Source organism: Atractosteus spatula, chromosome 4 (assembly GCF_055471065.1).
Source record: "Atractosteus spatula isolate fAtrSpa1 chromosome 4, fAtrSpa1.hap1, whole genome shotgun sequence".
NCBI lineage: Eukaryota > Metazoa > Chordata > Actinopteri > Semionotiformes > Lepisosteidae > Atractosteus > Atractosteus spatula.
Window position 1 is genome coordinate 70312663 of NC_142709.1, and position 23582 is coordinate 70336244.

At 40.2% G+C, this 23582-nt stretch overlaps 2 protein-coding genes across 3 annotated transcripts; both read left to right on the top strand.

Moving 5' to 3' along the window:
- The first annotated feature begins 2691 nt into the window (after positions 1 to 2691).
- On the top strand, positions 2692 to 7112 carry LOC148837058 (extracellular calcium-sensing receptor-like). Its single transcript, XM_088914049.1, has 6 exons — positions 2692 to 2894; positions 3027 to 3321; positions 3464 to 4276; positions 4875 to 5102; positions 5205 to 5328; positions 6199 to 7112. Exons 1-6 carry the CDS (start codon positions 2692 to 2694, stop codon positions 7110 to 7112), a joined length of 2577 nt encoding a protein of 858 aa, XP_088770175.1.
- A 10107-nt stretch (positions 7113 to 17219) lies between these two features.
- Positions 17220 to 22162, top strand: LOC148837059 (vomeronasal type-2 receptor 26-like). 2 transcript variants are annotated; one of them, XM_088914744.1, is made up of 6 exons: positions 17220 to 17422; positions 17635 to 17929; positions 18731 to 19543; positions 20332 to 20559; positions 20924 to 21047; positions 21249 to 22162. In XM_088914744.1, exons 1-6 carry the CDS (start codon positions 17220 to 17222, stop codon positions 22160 to 22162), a joined length of 2577 nt encoding a protein of 858 aa, XP_088770870.1. The 2 variants fall into 2 exon arrangements, with proteins under 2 accessions (XP_088770870.1, XP_088770871.1); XM_088914745.1 differs by having other exon boundaries at positions 17295 to 17422; positions 20924 to 21160; positions 21221 to 22162.
- The last annotated feature ends 1420 nt before the right edge of the window (positions 22163 to 23582 follow it).

Here is a 23582-nt window from a genome sequence, read left to right on the forward strand (position 1 = left end):
GCCCCTCTGATAAAAGACATCAAAAAGCTGTATCAAGCTTTTTATCAAGGCTGCTTTCATCCCAAAACCACAAGTCAAAGGTCATTATCCATCAAGCAAAGGAAGATCCACCACTTGGGGATCTGTAGGGTTGGAACCAGAATAAAACCAGCTTGTGATTTTGCACATTTTGCTATAAACTGGAACACGTCATTTTTTCTCTGATTAACCTCTGGCTCTCTAAATCTCTCTCTAAACTGGCAAACTGGTTTTATGACCACATGACAGCAAGCAGTCCACAGCAGAACTTAAACTATTCTCCAAAACACCAGGCTGAGAAAGTCAGTCAGTAAAATATAGAATTCTGCCCAAGATATTCTTCCTAAAGCAGTAGAATTTTCATGTTCACAAACCCACCATTATTTTTGCCTGATCAACAAAATTAGACAGTTGAACTCTTTCTTTTTGTCGACATCCAGAATATTCTGAACATAGCTAAAGCTGGAACAATCTGAGTTTCCCTTTTGTCTGTGCTGTGAACCTCAGGAAGACAAGCTGGGGACAGAATGTTTTTACTCACTGACATCAACACGACTCTTCTTTAGCACTCCTCCCTGAGTCCAAAGCAAACTGCTAGGCAAAGCAAGGCAAAAGTTTTCTCTCTCTCCTCTGGATCGAGACCCTTCCAGCACTGAGAGGCTGCTACAGAAACTGAGCCAGCTTTTTACCAGTGCAAAGCTGAAACTCATCAAGTGCTTTTGGCCAACAGATTGTTGAGTATTACTTCATTAATCACTTCATAATTGTAGAGAACTGAACAATTATTCCAAACACTTTTGAAGTTTAGTTCATGATAGTAAATGTACTGTTTATTTACTTCTGTCTGAGAATATATAGTACATGAAACTGATAGAGCCTATGGCTAGACTATACCACATTATAGTCAATGCATATTTTAACTCTGTTATTACCTGTGTTCTTTGTAATCCTTGAGTGAACAAGCAGCCATTTGTGTTTACAGTTTACAGCAGAACGTTTCACATACAGTATATATATATATTCTACTACATTGTTGGTTGTTATGCATGTTTTGGTTATATCAATGAATCAACGAATTGTACTCTATATTGTATATTTCGGATCCATTTGTGAGACTGTAAATTATTATGTTTGGTTGTTTTTTTTAAGTTGTCAAGTGCTCTCACAATTTACTGTTTCTTATGGCTACAGCAAATTAAACCCCCCAATCTCCTTTAATGACCACACAACTGCAAGCAGTCCAAGTCAGGACTTAAACTTTTCTTCAAGACGCTTTATATCTTTATATAACGACTTTAAAAAATGATTATACCGAAAATAATATCCTAGATTATCTTGAATAAGAATGCCTAATAGGGTTTATTTTACATGTAATCTATCCTTCTATCAGTGATATCTCTCTTCAAGTAAAATAAAAGACTAACCAAACTGTTCACACAGATCAAAACAATGCAGAAAGCATCAGAGGTGTTTCTAATAAAATATAACCATAAGCAGGGCAAATGACAGAAGGGGACATTCACAAAGGTGCAGCAGGGAACAAGATGCAATAGTAGAGCTGCTTGATCAGGTTAAGCAGGCTATAACTTGTGAGAGACCCTAAAGGGAGATACAGTGCTGTCCATCACCTCTGAGGGTTTTCATGTTTAGAGGGCCCTGAGATAACATCTCTTACTAGACAAACTGTAATAAAATAAATGTACATGTAATAGGTTTATTCCATGCTGAAAAGAGAAGAAAGAAAGGAGCACACCTGAAGAAGGCTTCAAGGCCGAAACATTGTGTTTTCTTTCTTCTCTTTTCAGCATGCAATAAACCTATTACTTGTTCCTTTGCAGCCTACACATGCTGACGCAGCTCCCCACCTAAAATAAATTTATATCACATTCTATGTGCTATTTCATAATACTACAGTATATACAGTATGTGAGATGTTTTCCTACTCACAATTATTTTAATAATAATAATAGTAATAGGTTGCTTTGAATGTTCTGTTCTCTCCACATTTTTATGACAAATTGTCTAATTCTGCAACAGATCTGTCAGTTAAGAGGAAGCTAATGGGGATTAACTTAAGTTTTCAGTGTCTGGAGCTCTTTGGATTATAAAATAGATCATGTTTGTTTTCAGATGCACATGCTGTATATTCCTTTTATAAGTATCTTTCTGCTCTTTCCATTAACACTGTGTTTTCTCTGTTCCCATAGTTTCATAGGTCATCCCTCTGATCCACCACAGCCACACTGGAGAGATCAGGGAGGAAATACATCAGGGACTCAGTTGGAGAGAATGAAAATAAAATCATGATGGTCAGTCAGTTCTATAGAGAGTTTTATAGAAATAATTTACTTCTTAATTATGTATTAGAATAATTTAATTCTGTTAAGGTAATGTCTCCCTTCTGTTGTTCTTTTCTCAGAATGATAAAGCAAGAAGAAAATTAAAATTATAGGCATACATAAAATAAAAACTGAAATTGTATTAACCAGCTCCATGATTGCACTTTTGCTCTTCGTATGCCTAATGAAGACATAACCTAAAAGCTTTCCACTGAGAATTGAAGCTTTTGTGCTTCATTTTATGGTGTACACATGAGAATAGCACTGCACTATATAAATACCTTAAACTGCAATACTTTGGCTTTTGACAGGACAGGAAGAAAACTGGTATGCAATGTTGCTCCTTGCAGAAGTAGCATTGATAGCTTTTTTTACAAGTGCTCAAAAGCCAGTCTGTCAGCCCTATGGAACACGAGATCAGCCTCTTTTTTCAAAAGAAGGAGACATCACCATAGGAGCCATATTTTCGTTTCACAATAAACCTGTTGTTGTGAATCAAAACTATGAGGTCAACCCAGGACAACAAAAATGTATACAGTAAGTGATTTCTTATTTTAAAATAAAAAAAAATGTGTTTTCAATTAAGCATTATATTTGTTTAATTTTATACTGAAATACGTTTTAATATAGCAATAGTTTGTGAAATTAGACCATGGGTTTTCCCAACAGTTTAAACCCAGAGGAATTCCAGTATGCACTAACTATGATGTTGGCTATTCAAGAAATAAACAACAGATCTGATATTCTTCCTGGTGTATCTCTGGGCTATAACATTTATAATGGTTGCACTTCAGTAACTTTGGCATTAAGAGCTGCTTTGGCTTTAATGAATGGAGAAGGAAATGACACTCATTCAAACAGTTCCTGCACGAGATCACCTACTATTCCTGCAATAATAGGACTTTCGGGGTCTTCACAGACAATAGGACTTGCAAGAACTGCTGGACCTTTTAACATACCAGTGGTGAGAAAATGTTTCTTATTATGAAATGGATGTCTTCATGTTTTTCTATGTGTATGCATACAAGTATCTTTTTAAAAAAATTCTGGAAAGCACATGCATTTTAGTATTCCTAAATGTCCACGTATTGTTTTGTTTCCTTCAGATTAGTCAATTTTCAACTTGTGAATGTCTCAGTAACAGAAGGGAGTTTCCCAGCTTCTTCAGGACAATCCCCAGTGATTATTACCAAAGCAGAGCCCTGGCAAAGCTTGTGAAGCACTTTGGATGGACCTGGGTTGGAGCCATTAGAAGTGACAATGATTATGGTAACAATGGAATGGCTACCTTTGTACAAGCTGCCCAGCAGGAGGGGATCTGTATTGAATATTCAGAGGCCATTTTCATAACTGATCCTCAAGAGAAATTTCTTAAGGTTGTAAATATTATTAAAAAATCAACTTCAAAAGTAATCATTGCCTTTACATCTTATCTAGACTTTGATGTTTTGACAAAAGAGCTTTTGATTCAGAATGTCACAGGTTTGCAGTGGGTGGGCACTGAGGCATGGATAACAGCCAGAAAACTTGCATCTAGTGCAGGATATAAGATACTGGGTGGGGCCATTGGATTTGCTATTCCAATTGCAGAAATACCAGGACTGAAAGAATTTATACTAAATGCTCATCCATCAGACATAACTGTTAATACCGGCATAAATGAACTTTGGGAGAATGTATTCAACTGCAGCCTGAGTTCACAGAGTGATGCGAATGTTAAGCCATGCACTGGGACAGAGTCTTTGGAAGGAATAAATAATGAATACACTGATGTATCAGAACTGAGGATATCCAACAATGTGTATAAAGCAGTGTATGCTGTAGCTCATTCACTGCACGACCTAATGTCATGTCAAAATGGACAAGGACCTTTCAACAACAGGACATGTGCAAATAAAGCTAATATAGAACCCTGGCAGGTAAGAAAATGGTGTGTTTAGTATAAAAATTAAAATGTGACAATGGGTGTGGAGACAATTGAATTTTTAATAAACAACTTGATATTGGTTTAATTCACTTCCAATGTTACCTTTTATAAAATGGAAAAAGAAAGAGAAGTTGCAAAGAAAGTTATCTACTGTATAAGGCCCAGAATTTAAAGCTGAAATCTAGCAATATTAATTTCTATTACTTTTGTAGTTTTTGCAACACAGATTTATTTTTTCATATATTTTACTTTAAGATATATCAAATAAAGAAGGAAATATGAGAAAAAAAAAACATTTTCAAAGAGTTTTAAAATATCCCTACTATGGACAGGCTGGTTGTCCAGGGTGTATCCTGTCTTGCATTCATTGCTGCCTGGGATGGAGTCCTGCTTTCCCATGATCCTATGTTAAATAAACACTTTATCAGAGTAATATATTTTTTTGATTTTTCACATGTGGATTACAAATATTCCTGTTTTATAAGGTGCCAGTTATTATAAATATTTATATTAGAAATGCATATAAATATAAAAACAAATACATAAAATATAAATGTAAATGTTATTACAAACAGGTCATTTCCCCCTAGGTGCTACATTACTTGAAGAGAGTTAATTTCACAACTAGGAGTGGAGAAAATGTCTATTTCGATGAAAATGGGGATCCAGTAGCACGATACGCAATAGTAAACTGGCAGAGGAACAAGGAGGGAAATATAACGTTTAAAACTGCAGGCCTATATGATGCCTCTTTACCAGATGGACAGCAGTTTGTAATGAACAGTAACAGTGCACTGTGGGCAGGTGATCAGAATCAGGTAAGATTTTCACCTTCATCTTACCATTTTCAGATTACCAAAGCACAAAATAATTTTCTATCAAACCTTGTTTTGAACTACAGACTTATCATTATTTGCTAGGTACCAAAATCAGTCTGCAGTGAGAGCTGCCTTCCAGGCACTCGTAAGGCCATTGAGAAAGGGAAGCCAGTCTGCTGCTTCATGTGCATTCCTTGTGCAGAGGGAGAGTTCAGTAACACTACAGGTAAACTATAGACACAAGACATTTTATTTCAAACAGCACCACAGGTAACACATGAACAATTCTTAAATTCTTCTTGTAATAGCCTTTAATTTTATAACGGCGTCGTAAACCTTAATAATAATAATAATAATAATAATAATAACAACAACAACAACAACCAGCAGCCATATCACTCTGCAACTCACAACTGGCAACCCACTGACGCTCAGCAGGTGTGAGCCTGGTCAGTACCTTGATGGGAGACCTCCTGGGAAAAACTAAGGTTGCTGCTGGAAGAGGTGTTAGTGGGGCCAGCAGGGGGCGCTCACCTGATAGGGACACTATACTGTAAACAGGTGCTGTCCTTCGGATGAGATGTAAAACTGAGGTCCTGACTCTCTGTGGTCATTAAAAATCCCAGGGCATTTCTTGAAAAGAGTGGGGGTGTAACCCCAGTGTCCTGGCCAAACTTTACCAATCATGTCCTCCTAATAATCCCCTTCTATGAATTGGCTTCATTACTCTGCTCTCCTCCCCACTGATAGCTGGTGTGTGGTGAGCATTCAGGCGCACTATGGCTGCCGTTGCCTCATCCAGGTGGATGCTGCACATTGGTGGTGGTGGAAGGGAGTCACCATTATCTGTAAAGTGCTTTGAGTGTAGTGTCCAGGATAGCGCTATATAAGTGTAAGCAATTATTATTATTATTATTAATAAAAACCATAAATATTATTCTAACATAAATCGCAGTCGCAGTTGCTGTAATAACGATTTTAATGTTTCATTGTTTTATTTGATAACTTGGATTTAATTTGCTTTCAGTAAATAAGCAATTACATTAAAAATGAGCCCAGTTAAAATAAATTAATCTAGTTTTTTTTTTATTTCTAGATGCAGTGGAGTGTGCTAAGTGCCCTTTGGAGTACAGATCTAATGAACATCGAAATCAGTGTGTCTTAAAAAGCATTGAGTTTTTGTCTTTTGGGGAATTAATGGGAAAACTCTTAGTTGCATTCTCTATATTTGGGGCCTGTCTAACCATAATCATAGCTCACATATTTTTCAGGTACAGATCTACTCCAATTGTAAGAGCCAATAACTCTGAACTGAGTTTCCTTCTGCTCTTTTCATTAACTCTGTGTTTCCTCTGTTCACTTACTTTCATCGGCCAGCCCTCTGACTGGTCCTGTATGTTGCGCCACACAGCATTTGGGATCACATTTGTCCTGTGCATCTCTTGTGTTCTGGGGAAAACAATAGTGGTGTTAATGGCCTTTAGGGCTACACTGCCAGGCAATAACATTATGAAATGGTTTGGGCCCAAACAGCAGCGATTAAGTGTTCTTGCTTTCACACTTGTACAGGTCTTGATTTGTGTTCTTTGGTTGACAATATCACCTCCTTTTCCACACAAAAACACAACATACTATAAAGAAACCATTATTTTAGAGTGTGATGTGGGATCACCTGTTGGATTTTATGCTGTGTTAGGGTATGTAGGATTCCTCTCTGCCATGTGCTTTGTGCTCGCTTTCCTGGCTCGGAATCTACCTGATAACTTCAATGAAGCCAAATTCATTACATTCAGCATGCTCATATTCTGTGCTGTCTGGATCACCTTTATCCCAGCCTACATCAGCTCCCCTGGGAAATTCACAGTGGCTGTGGAAATATTTGCTATTTTAGCTTCAAGTTTTGGGTTGCTTTTCTGTATTTTTATTCCAAAATGTTATATTATTCTTTTAAAACCTGAGAAAAATACAAAAAAGCATTTGATGAGTAAAGTACCTTCAAAGTCACTGTAAGAATGAAACAAATCCTACAAATCTAAAATGAAGATTGAATGAAATCTAAAATCATTAGTCCTTAAAGAAGACCAGAACATATTGCTGCAAAAAGCAAAAGAATGCCCCTTTGTGATTTTTTAATGAGACTGATGTCCTTTGTGTGTTATTTTTTTTCACTGTTATTTCTACAGTATGTAATTGTCTGTGTAATAATAAAGAAAAAAAGAAACAATTTTTTAAAAGGCTTCCATTTTCATTTTCTGTGGTGAAAAATGTTCTTCATATTTCAATCCGTATCGTGTATTTACAAATGAGTAACAGGTCCAGTGGTATTTAGTATATTATAGAAAATGATCTTACCCTGCTTTACATTAGAATAATGTAGAATCCTCTCACAGAAAAGTATCACAGAGTGAATTGGGGGTGTGGGACGACAGGTGTCAGGGATTATCTTGATTTAAAGAGTGCATAGAATGGCCAGTGTCTCCATAAGGGCAGTGCTTTTTCATTTCTTGTTCTTGAACTTCCAGTTAATCAAAGATCTCTCTTGCATAGAATCAGAGCTCAGAGGTGACATGTGCAAGACATGTCTAACTGGGCCTCTGACTGTGAAAGAACAGTTAGAACAGGTACAAATACACACTGCCTCATTACTCCTGGCCATCTGCATGCAGCCATTTGATCAATGAGCCCTGAGCAGTGAGCTCTGCCCACATCCAAGCCATTAAAGGGACACTTTCACACCGCAATGAGAATGAGTCCTGTGACATAGTTGGAGGGCTTCAAAGTCCCCAGTGATCAGGATTCAAGGGACTCAAGCACCCAGGAGAGGACTCAGACTCCAGGAACTTCTGTGAAGAGCAGAAGAGGAACACTACAACATCGAATTCCTGCCCCGCTATCCAAAGCTGAACTCGAAGAAAAACAAGGGGGCATGAGGAACCACATTGTTCTAGATGGATGAAGAGGATGCCCAAGAACCGCTGACGAACAACATGGAGATTCATCCCTTTCTTTGGTGTGGTGGAAGGAGGCACAGAACTGCTTTTGGTTTCAGAGAACAACACTGCTGGACTTTTCCTTTGGGACATTGGCTTTGGTAACTGGGGTCCATGGGGTTCTTGCACCAGTCTGGAATGTGTGTCCCTTGCAGACATTTTTTTGTGTCATAGTTTCTATGTGTCAGGTAAACTGTGAGATGTTGTAATTGCTAGAGAATAAAAAGGGCAATTATGTACAGTAGATGAACTGTCTCGTCCGGCCTGTGCGTGCACTGGTGACTCTAGAAGACAAAAGAATGTGCTGCAGGGGGGAAAAGAGTCCTAACACCTTAAAAACTGCTAGGTGACTTAGGTACAAAAGCTAAAATTATGGTGCATTTAGGGTTCACCATCTGTGACAAAAGGACACAGTGTTGTGGCACGGCAGAGTTTACTACTGCCTAGGAGATGGTGCTGGTTTATGCTCTGAGCCCATGTACAGTATGACTGTGATTAAATACCAGGTTAGGCAAAAGAAAGCTGCAACCACCATATTGGCATGGTTAGCAGATTTAACAGGAGGCTGCAGGTGTGACTGAGGAATTTAGGGTGGAAACATAACAGGACTCAGGTAGCACTGAGCATGATTCAGAAAGTGATGCAAGCTCCTTGACTCACCATGTACTCTACTGCTATACCATGTAGCTTTTTTCCCATGACAGAAGGCTTGGCCCTTTGGTCTCGTGCAGTACTGTATGTCGATATCTAGGCAACAATGTTTCTTACACTGTACACTCTTAGCCCATGAGCAACCATCATGGAACCCCAACAGGGACAGGACAAAGCTGCAACCATCACACCGGGAATGGAGTTTTGACAAAGCCAGTTTCAGCACTCACGACTTATGTGTAACAGGAGCTGGTCTGGGCTCCTGAGAAGCGTAGTTCAGGACCCTGTGCAGACAGTATAATCCAGATGTAAGTGAAGAAGGACATCAGGAAAAGGTACAGCAGGATCAGGACGGGTTGACAGACAAAAGGTGGTGATGGGGGTGATCCAGTGCCCGGGGAGCTTGGCGAAGGCAAACAATCCAGACACCGGGAGAAACTGGTGGGCAGTCCAGAGTCCAGGAACTGGGGGATCCATCCGAGACAAAGTTAAAATCCGGTACGGAATCTGGAACAGGAACAAGGAGTTAAAACGTTAAAACATAATGCCCCGGACTCAGATGGTCAGGACATCAGGGAATAAGGCCTGCCCTCAGGCTACCCGTGAGCCCGGGGAATAGGCAAGCCTTGTGGCGTCCATCTCCCAGTGCTGAGCCAAGCATAGCGGGAGTGCCCGCCTTAATTTGTTAATGTTTATGGACAAAATGACGGACAGGTGCACGTAATGAACTAAAATATGAAAGGGTCGGATCGCCCTTAAAAGGAGAGATGAGGATCGTGACGTTATGGACATCTTCATCTTTGAAGTGTGTAAGAGGACCCGGGGAAGGGTCATCTATAACCGGTATTTCCGGAACGAAACACTGAAAATACTCGATATAGACCTGGGCAAGATGGCCACCCAGGATAACCAGCTGACCCGCTATTGGAAAAAGCCTATGCAGCGAAACAAGGAGACACAGCTGAACTACATCAGGAAACAGGATATAAATGCCCCAGAAGCGATGAGCCGGCGTGGAAGCCGATAAGGTGAAAGCGTTTTGGAGGAAGGAGAGATATTAGGAGTGTGCTAGAAGAGAATTAAGAATAACGGACTATTGGATACGGATTTTGACTTGGATACGACGCAGAGGAGGGTGGACATACGGATTTGGGAACTAGGATTGTTTAAGGATACTGACAACGGATTGCGGAACGGATTTGGGGAGACACACGGACGAAGAGCACAGAAGAACAGTGTGGTGTGAGTTAAAACTCTTTTACGCCTATTTTACCCCGGCGACACCACAATTGGTGGAGGATGCGGGCAGCTCTCGCTCGGGTTTGAGAATCAAAGAAAGCAAGTTTTTTTTTTGTGTGTGTGCGGGTTTCGCTTTGCGCGTGTGAAGAAAAACTATGGAACAATTAATACAGCAGTTGTCCCAGGCCACCCTCGCCCAATTCCAGGCATTAAAAGGACAGCAAGAAGCTATCGAAGCGCAACGGGAGGCGAACCAAATCCAAAGCGAAACTAACGAACGAATTATAGAGGAGCAAAAATTAGTACGCGCAGAATTGCACAGATTAGGGGAAGAAATCCGGCAGGCCCCGGTAGCGGGGAGAGACACCGTTCAGGCGGAACAAATTACGCTACAAAAGATGACTGAGCTTGATGATGTGGAAGCGTATTAAACCACCTTTGAAAGAACTGCATCTCGAAATGCATGGCCCAAAGAGCAATGGGCTGGGAGAGTAGCCCCTTATTTAATTGGAGAAGCCCAAAAAGCATATTATGATTTAAAAGAGGAAGATGCAGAGAATTATGAGACTCTGAAAAAGGAGATATTGGCAAGACTAGGGGTAACCATGGCGATACGAGCAGTCCGGTTTCACAATTGGAGATACCAGATGAACAAGCCTACGAGGTCTCAGATGTTTGACCTGGTACATCTGGCAAAGAAATGGCTCCAGCCAGAAGAATTAAACCCAGGACAGGTGGTTAGAAAGGGTGGTTTTGGATCACTTTGTGAGGAGTCTGCCTGTTCACCTGAAAAGGAAAGTAAGTGAAGGGGATCCCCAGACACTAGATCAGGCCGTGGACTTGGTGGACAGACACCATGCCACAGAGGCCCTGATTAGGGAGGAAAAGGGGGACTTTCGGAAGGAGGAGAGAAGAAGCCCCAAGAGTCTGGAAACCGAAATAAAGTATCGGCCAATAAAGTATAGTGATTATCAGGAACCTATACCATTTAAAAAACCCCTTCGGGAGAGGTCTGACTCAAGGCCCTGACCATGGATAGAAACCCGGCGATGTTTTAATTGTCAGGAAGAAGGGCATTTAGCCAGGTATTGCCCCGGCCTGTCCGAACCCATGCAGGTAGACCCCAGAGGTGAAGCCAAATGTAACTACCTTACAGCACTGGTCCCGACCTGCGAGGATCCCCATCTTACGAAAGTTGAGATAGGGGGAGAACCCGTCGAGGCCTTGTTGGACTCTGGCAGTACTGTGACCCTGGTGACCCCTACAATACTTCCGGGAGAACTGGAGATTCCGAGAACAGAGGGAATACCTATTACTTGCATTCACGGGGACACCAAGGTCTATCCGACGGTAGAATTGAGCATCTCTACAGAACAGGGGACCTACCGTTCAACGGTAGGAGTGGTTGAGCAGTTGCCATACCCTGTCGTACTGGGACGAGACTGTCCCCATTTCCTCCAGATTTGGAACACGGTCCAAACAGCTAGGCTAAGACCAATCCCCTGCCCGGAAGACCGTGGTGACGCCCCTACCGACGACCCTGATGAGACGGACCCACAAGAAGGCGGAGCTGAACTTGGAGTTGAGTTTGAAAATATGGATTTACCGGACTGGGAACCCCCAGAACATTGTGGTAAGTTTGGATCGGCCCAACTAGAAGATGGGAACTTGAGACATGCGTGGGGGCATGTCAGGAAAATTGATGGGAAGTGGTGTACTGATCCTAATACAGTGAGTTACCCATATTTTATGACAAAGAATAATCTCCTCTATCAGGTACAGCAGAAGGGAACTACTACTTATTCCACGGGCCTACCAGATGAAGCTCCTCAACTTGGCCCATAGCCACCTCCTGGGCGGACACCTGGGGGTAAAGAAGACATCCGAGAGACTCCTCTCTAGGTTCTTTTGGCCAGGGATCTATAAGGCCATCGAGAAGTACTGTCGGGAATGCCCCGAGTGTCAGAAAAGTGCGCCACAACCTTATTATAGAAACCCTTTGATTCCCCTCCCAATTATTGAAACCCCCTTCGAACGGATTGGGATGGATTTGGTGGGGCCCCTGATCAGAACCACCAAAGGTCACCAGTATATTTTAGTAATAGTGGACTATGCTACCAGGTACCCCGAAGCCATTCCGTTGAGAGCTGCCACCGCCAAAAACATAGCTAGGGAGCTAGTACAACTGTTCGCTGAGTCGGAATTCCTAAAGAGATACTAACTGATCAAGGAACACCTTTTATGTCTAAAGTCATGCGAGACTTATGTAAGCTACTTGGTATATAGCAGATCCGAACCTCAGTTTATCACCCTCAAACCGATGGTCTAGTAGAACGTTTTATTAAGACCCTGAAAAGCATGCTTAGGAAGACTATGCAAAAGGATGGGAAAAATTGGGATCAGCTGCTCCCGTATCTCATGTTTACGGTTCGAGAAGTACCGCAGGCTTCGACTGGATTTTCCCCATTTGAATTATTATACTCTCGGAAACCACGGGGCCTATTGGACGTGGTCAAAGAATCGTGGGAACATCAACCTTCCCCTTTACAAACTATCATTGAGCGTGTGGAACAGATGAGAGAAAGAATAAATGTTATTGTTCCCATAGTGAAAGAAAACCTGGAGAAAGCCCAGGCTCAACAACAACAAATGTATAATAGGGGAGCAGTTGCGAGGGAATTTCAGATTGGGGACAGAGTACTGGTTCTAGTTCCAACCCCAGAGTGTAAATTCTTGGCATCCTGGCAGGGGCCTTATGAAGTGGTGGAAAAGGTGGGGCCAGTCAACTATAAGGTCAAGCTACATGACAGAAGACGGCAGCATCAAATCTACCACGTCAATTTGCTGAAGAAATGGCATGGTTCCGAAGTTCTGCTCACCCACTTTTCCCCAGACCCTCTGGAAGAAGAAACGGGTGCGGTACTGTAGCCGTGGGAGACCTGGCTCCGGCACAGAAACAGGAACTACAAGAATTCCTAACCCAAAACAAAGATGTTTTTTCCCGGACACCTGGTCGAACCCACCTTATACAACATAAGATTATCACAGAATCAGGGAAAAAGGTAAGGCTACCCCCGTATCGAGTACCAGAAGCCAAAAGGAAATTGATTAAAGAAGAGGCGGGAAAAATGCTGGAGATGGGAATAATCGAGGAATCCCATAGTGAGTGGGCTAGCCCGATAGTTCTGATCCCCAAGCCGGATGGAACTATTCGATTTTGCAACAATTTCAAAAGGTTAAATGAGATCTCGCTGTTTGATGCGTACCCCATGCCCCGTATAGATGAACTAATTGAGCGATTAGGTAACGCTCGATACAACAGCACCCTTGATCTTACGAAAGGATATTGGCAAGTGCCGCTGGCCGAAGAAGATAAAGCCAAAACCGCTTTTGCCACACCTGAGGGACTATATCAGTATAGGGTCCTACCCTTCGGTTTGCATGGCGCTCCCGCAACATTTCAAAGATTGATGGACCGAATTCTGAGACCGTATCGGGATTTTGCAGCCGCCTACTTGGATGACGTCGTAATCCAAAGCACGACCTGGGAACAACATCTACAACACCTGGAAGCAGTGACTGGAGCATTGCGAGCAGCAGGATTAACGGCCAACCCAAATAAATGTTGTCTGGGGGCTAGGGAAGCCAATTACCTGGGTTATACGATCGGGAGAGGATTGATCATGCCCCAAGATCAGAAGGTACAGTAAATTAAGAACTGGCCCAAACCAGCTACCAAGAAGCAAATTCGAACGTTTTTGGGACTGGCAAGTTACTATCGACGTTTCATTCCAGGGTTTGCCTCCATGGCCGCCCCTCTACATGACCTGACGAAGATGAGCTGTCCGGAGAAAATAAAATGGACCGACTTGGAAGAGAGGGCCTTCCGAGACTTAAAAGCAACTCTCGCTTCTCAACCCGTCTTACAGGTACCAGACTTCAGTAAGCCTTTCATGGTACAAACTGATGCTTCAGACACTGGGATTGGAGCCATACTGTCGCAAGAAATTGAAGGACTGGAGCATCCTATTCTGTATATCAGCCGTAAGTTGAATCCGGCCGAAAAGCACTATTCTACGATAGAGAAAGAATGTCTAGCAATCAAACGGGCCCTAGACTATTTGAGGTATTATTTATTGGGAAGACGATTTATATTATACACAGATCATGCGCCATTAACATGGATGTTACAAAATATGGATAAATGATAGAATTACACAATGGGGTCTTAGTCTGCAAAGATTTCAATTCCAAACGGTATATAGACCCGGAAGGAAACAAGGAAATGTAGACGCCCTCTCCCGAATGCACTGTTTATTTTTTTCTAGATCGCCCGAGGTCGGGGCTGATCTCAGGGGGAGGGAATGTAAGAGGACCCGGGGAAGGGTCATCTATAACCGGTATTTCCGGAACGAAACACTGAAAATACTCTATATAGACCTGGGCAAGATGGCCACCCAGGATAACCAGCTGACCCGCTATTGGAAAAAGCCTATGCAGCGAAACAAAGAGACACAGCTGAACTACATCAGGAAACAGGATATAAATGCCCCAGAAGCGATGAGCCGGCGCGGAAGCCGATAAGGTGAAAGCGTTTTGGAGGAAGGAGAGATATTAGGAGTGTGCTAGAAGAGAATTAAGAATAACGGACTATTGGATACGGATTTTGACTAGGATTACGGATTACGGATTGGATACGACGCAGAGGAGGGTGGACATACGGATTTGGGAACTAGGATTGTTTAAGGATACTGACAACAGATTGCGGAACGGATTTGGGGAGACACACGGACGAAGAGCACAGAAGAACAGTGTGGTGTGAGTTAAAACTCTTTTACGCCTATTTTCCCCCGGTGACACCACAAGTCGTACAACAACAGACAACAGGAAATTCACAAGTGCCTGGCCCCCCATAGCAGGTACATTTAAAAGTAGCCTGGAAACATCACCTTGTGATTCAGTGCTAAATAATCCTTTCTACATGGCAGTAACCTTACCAATTAAGAGGCACCAGTCTCATCTCATGTTTTGCAGGACCGATTTGACCATATAGTTTTTTTTCCTGCCATCATTTAAACACAGTGGCCCCCTCTAAGTTGCTACTTTTCCACAATAGCATCAGCAGCTTAGGCATTAAAATCTGTGATCCTAGTCATGGTACCAACACAATGAGCAAAGTCCCGTCCTTGACAGGATTTAATGCCAGCAGCCATATCACCCTGCAACTCACAACTGGCAACCCACTGAAGCTAAGCGGGTGTGAGCCTGGTCAGTACCTGGATGGGAGACCTCCTGGGAAAAACTAAGGTTGCTTCTGGAAGAGGTGTTAGTGGGGCCAGCAGGGGGAGCTCACCCTGCGGTCCATATGGGTCTTAATGTGACAGGGAGACTATACTGTAAACAGGCGCTGTCCTTCGAATGAAACGTAAAACCGAGGTCCTGACTCTCTGTGGTCATTAAAAATCCCATGGCATTTCTCGAAAAGAGTAGGGGTGTAACCCTGGCGTCCTGGCCAAATTTCCCATTGGTCCTTACCAATCATGTCCTCCTAATAATCCCCTTCTATGAATTGGCTACATTACTCTGCTCTCCTCCCCACTGATAGCTGATGTGTTGTGATCGTTCTGGCGTACTATGGCTGCCGTCGCATCATCCAGGTGGATGCTGCACATTGGTGGTGGTGGAGGGGAGTCCCCATTACCTGTAAAGCACTTTGAGTGGAGTGTCCAGAAAAGTGCTATATAAGTGTAAGCAATATTATTATTATAATGCTCGGGGTGGAGCAGTGGCACTGCTCCACTAAGGATCTGTGCCTGTGGCTGGAAAGTTACTGGTTCAAATCCTGCAGCTGGCAGAGGAATCCTACTTCGTTGGGTCCCTGAGCAAGGCCCTCAACCCCAACTGCTCCAGGGGCACTTCTCTCCCTGTCTGTCTCATGGAGAGCAAGCTGGGGTATGTGAAAAGACAAATTCCTAATGCAAGAAATTGTATAAGGCTAATAAAGTGATCTTATCTTATCTCTTATTTAAACATGACCACACACAGCTCCTTTGAGGCCACACTGACGGCCTTTATATCTGCCTACTGTCATTTTCATATCTGAATAATTTTCTGATAAATTATCTTCTCTTCCAAAAGGATTCAGTTTATATCATGACATGTAATTGAAATTTTCTAAATCAGGGTTTAGATACGACAAAAATGAAGAAACTTTTAAAAATCTCAATGCACTGTACAGAGAGAGGAACAAAAAAAAACAGTACACCGACCCAGGAAAGTAAACTTACATGGTATAGCACACAATAAGACAATATCCACTGTGTGGAGCCTGGTCTTTGATAGAGGAAAAAAGCCCAAATGAGCAACTCTCAGATTAAGGGGTGTTCAAGCAGAGAGACAATGTGATTTGTTGAGAATTAAATGTTGATACAGAGTAGTTTTTGTTACCACAAGAGCTGTAGCATTCTGGTCAGTGTTATCATCAGAAACAGAGTGTTAACAGAAATGTTATGCAGGTGAAAATCCTTGTTATGTTTCCAACGTTAGCTTCAAATGAAAACACACAGACACCACACCTGTAACTTTAAGAAGCTGATCTGTATTGCGAGACTGGAGGTAGGGCCCATAAATTTCACCTCCGCTCTCACAGTTCTGCTGAAAAAGTCCAGCTAAAGCTACAGTGCAGTTAGAGCACTTAAAATAAACCACACTATCTACTGTATATACTGTACTTCATCTCTCTATTACCAGAAAGCTGCTTATTACTCAAAAGGTGAGAGCTTGTCCTGGATAATCAAACCCAGGGCCCAAGAGCAGGGAAGCAGGAGCACTATCCACCATGCCACAGTCATCTACACAAATTCCAGCTTCAGCATGAAGTGTGAAATTGGTTTTAGACAGATAAAGAGTCTGAAAATGTGTAAAAATATTTAAGGAGAAGCTTTTTGTTATTAAACTCTAACGAGATATCCAATAATCAGATGTATCACGATTTTTCTTTTAATTAAAAAAGCTTAATTAAAAAAGCTTAATGTGAGCAGCTAGTGTCTTGTAACTGGAAGATTGCTGTTTTTCTGTTCTCTTTCCCCAGGCTGAGCAAGCACTAAACAAACCTTTGAGAATTAATGCTTTGTTGTGAGATTTCACATGACTTCATCCAAGGTCAAGCAGGAGAATCAGTATATAAGAACCTTTAAGTATTTGGAACGTGGGCATTGTGAAAGAAAATACATCCACAATGTTGCTGTTTGTTGGAATAATTCTAATTGCACTTTTCTCAAGAGCTGAAAAGCCAGTTTGTCTTCCATATGGAACACAAGAAGTTCCCCAGTTTTCAAAGGATGGAGACATTACAATAGGAGCTATTCTGTCAATTTATAAAGATTTCATTGTTGTAAATCCATCATTCAAAGTAGACCCAGGACATGCCAAATGTGAAAGGTAAAGAGATGAAGATTATTATTACTATTATTATTATTGTTGTTGGTGTTATTATTATTGTTGTGTTGCTTATAGTGATAGATGCAGTTGTAGAAGTAAAACAAAAAGAAACATGTAATCCTTTATGATTTCAGCATTTGTTTGTCGAATTTTCAGGAATATTACTATTGCTGTTGTGAATTCTATCTTAATTTTCTTAATTTTCTCCACAGTCTGAACCCAAGAGTATTACAGATTGCTCAAACTATGATCTTTGCTGCTGAAGAAATAAATAATAGTTCAGAGATTCTTCCTGATGTTTCCCTGGGCTATAAAATATATGATTCCTGCCGCTCTTTAACTCTGTCTATAAAAATAGCACTGGAATTACTGAATGGGCATGAAAAAGGATTTCTTTATGACAAGTCCTGCAACAAATCATCTTCAGTCCACGCCATAATAGGACAGTCCAGCTCCACACTAGCAATAGGCATTGCAGCAACTGTTGGACAATTTCACGTACCAGTGGTGAGAAACTTATGCAATTTAATTAATAAATAAAAGGATTATTTGTAGCTTGTAAAACCTATTATGGGTATATATACAGTATATACAGTATATATGATTTTGTGTTAATGTATGTACATTTATTATACATGTGAGTAATCCCTATGTTTTTGCAAGTGTATGTTCTGGCCAAATTTTAAAAAAAAGTATTTATTACACTTAAGATTAATAATACAGCATATTGTCTATTTTCTTCCAAGATGTTACACTTTCACAAAAAACACATATTATGTTCCCATGTTCAGTTAGTGTAAACTAAATTAAATAAATGTATTGATGCACTAATAGAATTGACAGTGACATTGTTATCCGGCAAACCTGAATAATATTATTTTTTTTTTTTTATTCAACCAAATATCTGCTTCATAAGCAGAGATATTTGGGAAAGAACAAAAGTTAAGCTCATTTTATGTTCCTATCCTGAGCATCAGTATTGATTATTATAGACAAAGATCACTAGTAAATGAATAAATATTTCTGTTATATCTCTTTATTGACGTTTTCTCATTACTTTGGTAAATTACTTTAATAAATATTTTAATATATCACAGCCATGAATTGGATTGAGCAGTTAGAAAATGGATGTATATTATCTTATATTATATATTATATTATATTTGGCCTGCCAGGTTTTTTAGATTGTTTCATAAAGTAGACAACAGTCTCATTTATTTTAATATTTATATGAAAGTATTCACCTTACAGAAGCCTGTGATGACTAATATTATGACTTCTTCCATTTTCCATCTTTTTTTCCTGTAGCTAAGTCATTTTGCAACCTGTGCCTGTCTTAGTAACAGAAAAGAGTTCCCCAGCTTTTTCAGGACAATTCCAAGCGATTATTATCAAAGCAGAGCCCTGGCAAAGCTTGTGAAGCACTTTGGATGGACCTGGGTCGGGGCCATTAGAAGTAACAATGATTATGGCAACAGTGGGATGGCTACATTTGTACAAGCGGCCCAGCAGGAGGGGATCTGTATTGAGTATTCAGAGGCCATTTATAGAACTCAACCAAAGGAGAAATTGCTAAAAGTCGTAAATATTATTAAAAAATCAACCGCAAAGGTTGTTGTGGCTTTTACAGCTGATGCAGATCTAGATATCCTGGTAAAGGAGCTTTTAATTCAGAATGTCACAGGCTTCCAGTGGGTGGGCAGTGAGGCGTGGATTGCAGAGAGATACCTTGCATCTAATGGAGGACAGAAAGTCCTGGCGGGAGTGATTGGCTTTGCAATTCCAAATACTGAAATTCCCGGGCTGAAAGAATTTATTCTAAAAGCTCGTCCTTCAAACGCACCTGGAAACAGTGGCTTAAAAGAGTTTTGGGAAACCACTTTCAGTTGTAACCTAACATCCCAGACAAATGATAGTGTTAATTTATGCACAGGAACTGAGTCTTTGGAAGGAATAAGTAATCAGTACACTGAGATTTCAGACATGGGGATACTGAATAACATCTACAATGCAGTATATGCCTTTGCTCACTCATTGCATAACCTCTATACATGTAAAAATGGAGAAGGACCTTTTGAAAATCAAACCTGCGCAAACAAAACTAAACTAGAACCGTGGCAGGTAAGTTTTCTTATATTTTATAAACGTTCAAAAACAAATGCAATGTTCTGATGTGAACAGCTGCAGTATTATTATGTTTAATTCTTTGCGATTTACAAAATGGGTTTTAAAAATTACATTTCCAGTCTTCAAATATGCCTATATTTGTGAATTTTAACTTCTTAAGAATAATACTAATTCTAATAATAAGTGTACATATTAAAATATTATCACCTGCTTATTTCCTTTTAACATTTAATTCTTTTAAAATATAAAGCAGAACATGAAAAACAATAGTTTTCAACTTTGTTTTCAAAAAGAGCTTTGTTGAATTATTTATTTTTGTCCTTCTTCGTGGAAATGACAGCTACATTTTGCTGAAAAAAACATAATAAAACATATAAAAAACTATATATAAGCATTGTAGCAATTTAAATAAAAGTCGTTTTTACTTAAAATATTTTCATCTCATCCACTATCAAAAAGTGGAAGAAAGTGGACAAGACCCCAGTTCATTACAAGCAGAACTACACCCTGGACAGGTTGCCAGTCCATCACTGAGCACACAGAGGGATCATCAGACAGGAACAAGGAGGTCCTTTGGAAAGTGGGAGGAAACCTGAGCACTTGAAAATGTAAAGAAATAGGCACACACTGTACTGAGAAGGTGTCCCAGTCTGTAGCTGAGTCCAGGAGCCAAAAGCTGTGGGGTAGCAGGATGCTGTCGTGCCACTCTGAAATGATTGGTGTCCAAATGCTTTGCAGAACATTATCAACATCACTGTCACTTATTTTTTTACGTACTGCAGGTGTTACATTATATGTCAAGAGTTAACTTCACAGACAGAAATGGGGAGCATATCTATTTTGATGAAAATGGGGATCCAGTAGCCAGATATGCCATAATAAACTGGCAGTATAACAAGGAAGGTATCACAACGTTTAAAATAATTGGTAAATATGATGCCTCTTTACCAGAAGGAGGGCAATTTGAAATCAACAATGCAAAGGTTGTATGGCCAGGTGATGATAATAAGGTAAGTATTCTTCTAAATTTTCATATTAAGTGAAAAGTGACTGTTATCTTAAGTGATCCTCCTTAAAATCATATACAGTATGTAATTATGGTAAAAGGAAACCAATGTCCAATTTAGCAGAGTGAAATCAAGGTGAAAGCACAGTGAAGGAAATGGAAACATGCTAAAGTGTACAACATACAGTAGTACAGTACACTATGACAACTCTATCCTAGTGTAGCTACTGTACAGTACCTTAAAGAAAGGAAAATGCTACTGGGTAGTACTGTATATATTAATCCATATACAACTGTAGTTACAATGTACTGTATGGTTAATATCAATCCTGCTTTGAATGCAATTATGAAACAACACTTTCTTACAGGTACCAAGATCAGTCTGCAGTGAGAGCTGCCTTCCTGGGACTCGTAAGGCCATTGAGAAAGGGAAGCCAGTCTGCTGCTTCGTCTGCATCCCCTGTGCAGAGGGAGAGTTCAGCAACACTATAGGTAAGCTTAACACACAAGACATGTTATTCCATATATACAGTATAAAAATTTATACAAGTAATTGGAACAATGAAAGCGAAATAATTTGCTATGAAAAGCCTGGCAAAATAAAAGTACTGTAATTAATCAAGAGAAGTAAAATTCTGATTTTCTCTGAATTAAAACTGAAGTAGTTAATTTAGTCTCATTTTCTAATTTCAGATTCAATTGAGTGTTCTACATGCCCTTTGGAATACAAATCAAATGAACAGCGAAATCAGTGTGTCTTAAAAAATATTGAATATTTATCTTATGGGGAATTAATGGGAATAATTCTAGTTACATTTTCTGTATTTGGAGCCTGTCTGACCATAATTATAGCAAATATTTTTTTCAAATACAGATCTACTCCAATTGTAAGAGCCAATAACTCTGAACTGAGTTTCCTTCTGCTCTTTTCATTGACTCTGTGTTTCCTCTGTTCACTTACTTTCATTGGCCAGCCCTCTGACTGGTCCTGTATGTTGCGCCACACAGCATTTGGGATCACATTTGTCCTGTGCATCTCTTGTGTTCTGGGGAAAACAATAGTGGTGTTAATGGCCTTTAGGGCTACACTGCCAGGCAATAACATTATGAAATGGTTTGGGCCCAAACAGCAGCGGTTAAGTGTTCTTTTTTTCACGCTCATACAAATTTTGATTTGTGTTCTTTGGTTGATAATGTCTCCTCCTTTTCCTAACATGAACATGAAATACTATGCAGAGCGAATCATTCTGGAGTGTGATCTGGGATCTGCAGGTGCATTCTGGGCTGTGCTGGGTTACATTGGATTCCTCTCTGTCATGTGCTTTGTGCTCGCTTTCCTGGCTCGGAATCTACCTGATAACTTCAATGAAGCCAAATTCATTACATTCAGCATGCTCATATTCTGTGCAGTCTGGATCACCTTTATCCCCGCTTACATCAGCTCCCCTGGAAAATTTACAGTGGCTGTGGAGATATTTGCCATTTTAGCGTCAAGCTTTGGGTTACTTTTCTGTATTTTTATACCAAAGTGTTATGTTATTTTATTAAAGCCAGAGAGAAACACTAAAAAATATTTGATGAGTAAAATGCCCTCAAAATCACTGTAAGTCTGAGTTGAATATTAAACTTCCAACATTTAAATAGAAGTTTGTTACTTTATATCACTTTTAATTAAAAAATAAAATGTAATAGCAGTAAGTACTGTTTTTTTTATTAAAAATAACTTTCTCCAATGTCTATTTGTTTAGTGGATATTTTCCCTATTTAATGTTTTAGTTGTTCTCTAAATAATCATAACATAAATATATTCAGAATATCATCAGAATATGTGCCTGGGACATTGTTCTCTTACTTGTGACCATTTTGTCTGAGAAGGAAAATAGTTAAATGAACCATTCTTTGACTTCTTATCACAAAATAATAAAAATAAAAGAACGTGTCAGATTTTTAAAAAAGCTTACAGTAATCTGGAGTGAAGTTTTTTCCATGCATTTTGCTGAATGCATGTATACTACAGATACAGCTGCTGCTAATCTGGTATATTCTACCATAAAATTAAAACGATAAAGTAACTGTGACTCAATAAGTGAAGGCATTTGCACAGAGTGCAGGCCGAGCCTATTAATTCACAATTCAGTGCCTTGAGCATGAAATATCTCCTTAAGACAAGTGTTTCTGGGATTCCCCTAGGGAAGGTGAAATAATTGCACCCATGACTGGGATCGGATGGGCTGGTGCTGGCTGGTCCTGCCAGGATTGAGTGTTTAATACTACAAAACATTAAGATTAATTAATTCACATATAATGCATATATTGCATATATTGATGGCAATGCACTGACAGTGAGAAGAATGCCTTCTTACGCTCACAAAGTTATAGCTTGTTCCACATATAAAACTGTGTGTATTTATTTTTAAATTACAGAATTTTATTGCGCGTGGGAGAGTGATACTAGGGACAGAGTTCTACTGTAATGAATTACTGGGACAGAAAACCCATCCTCACACTTGAACAGCCTCGGTTTGTGGGTTTGTGACAGGAGTAGTTTGTCCTGACCTTCCTCTGGTTCAGTTGGCCATAGAACAAAAAAGTATTTTAAAACATGAAAATCCAAGCTCACCATCTCTGCTGTGTGTTAGTTAAGGAGTAGACAGATGGCAAGGGGAAATAACGGAATGAGGGTCACCAAGGAAGTGATATCTTGTGGTATAACACACTGAATATAGCACAATGCATACACATGTACACCCACTCCCTGGGTGTTGGGTTCCTCAAGGCTTTACATAACCTGAATTTTGGATAAATTGAAAGTGACCGATTTTTAACCATTACGTGAACACCTGCAGAGAAATGCCATTTATGATACCGCAGGAATGTCTTAGCTGTGTCTGTGAGTGAGGAAGGAAGGACAGCAGAGCAGATTTGCAGGCTCTGCAGGGTTTAATGTCCTTTAATGTTTAATGGGTGTGCGTGCTCAGCAGAGGGAAGACAGCAACTGAAAGTCCATGAGGTCCTGTAGATAGAGAA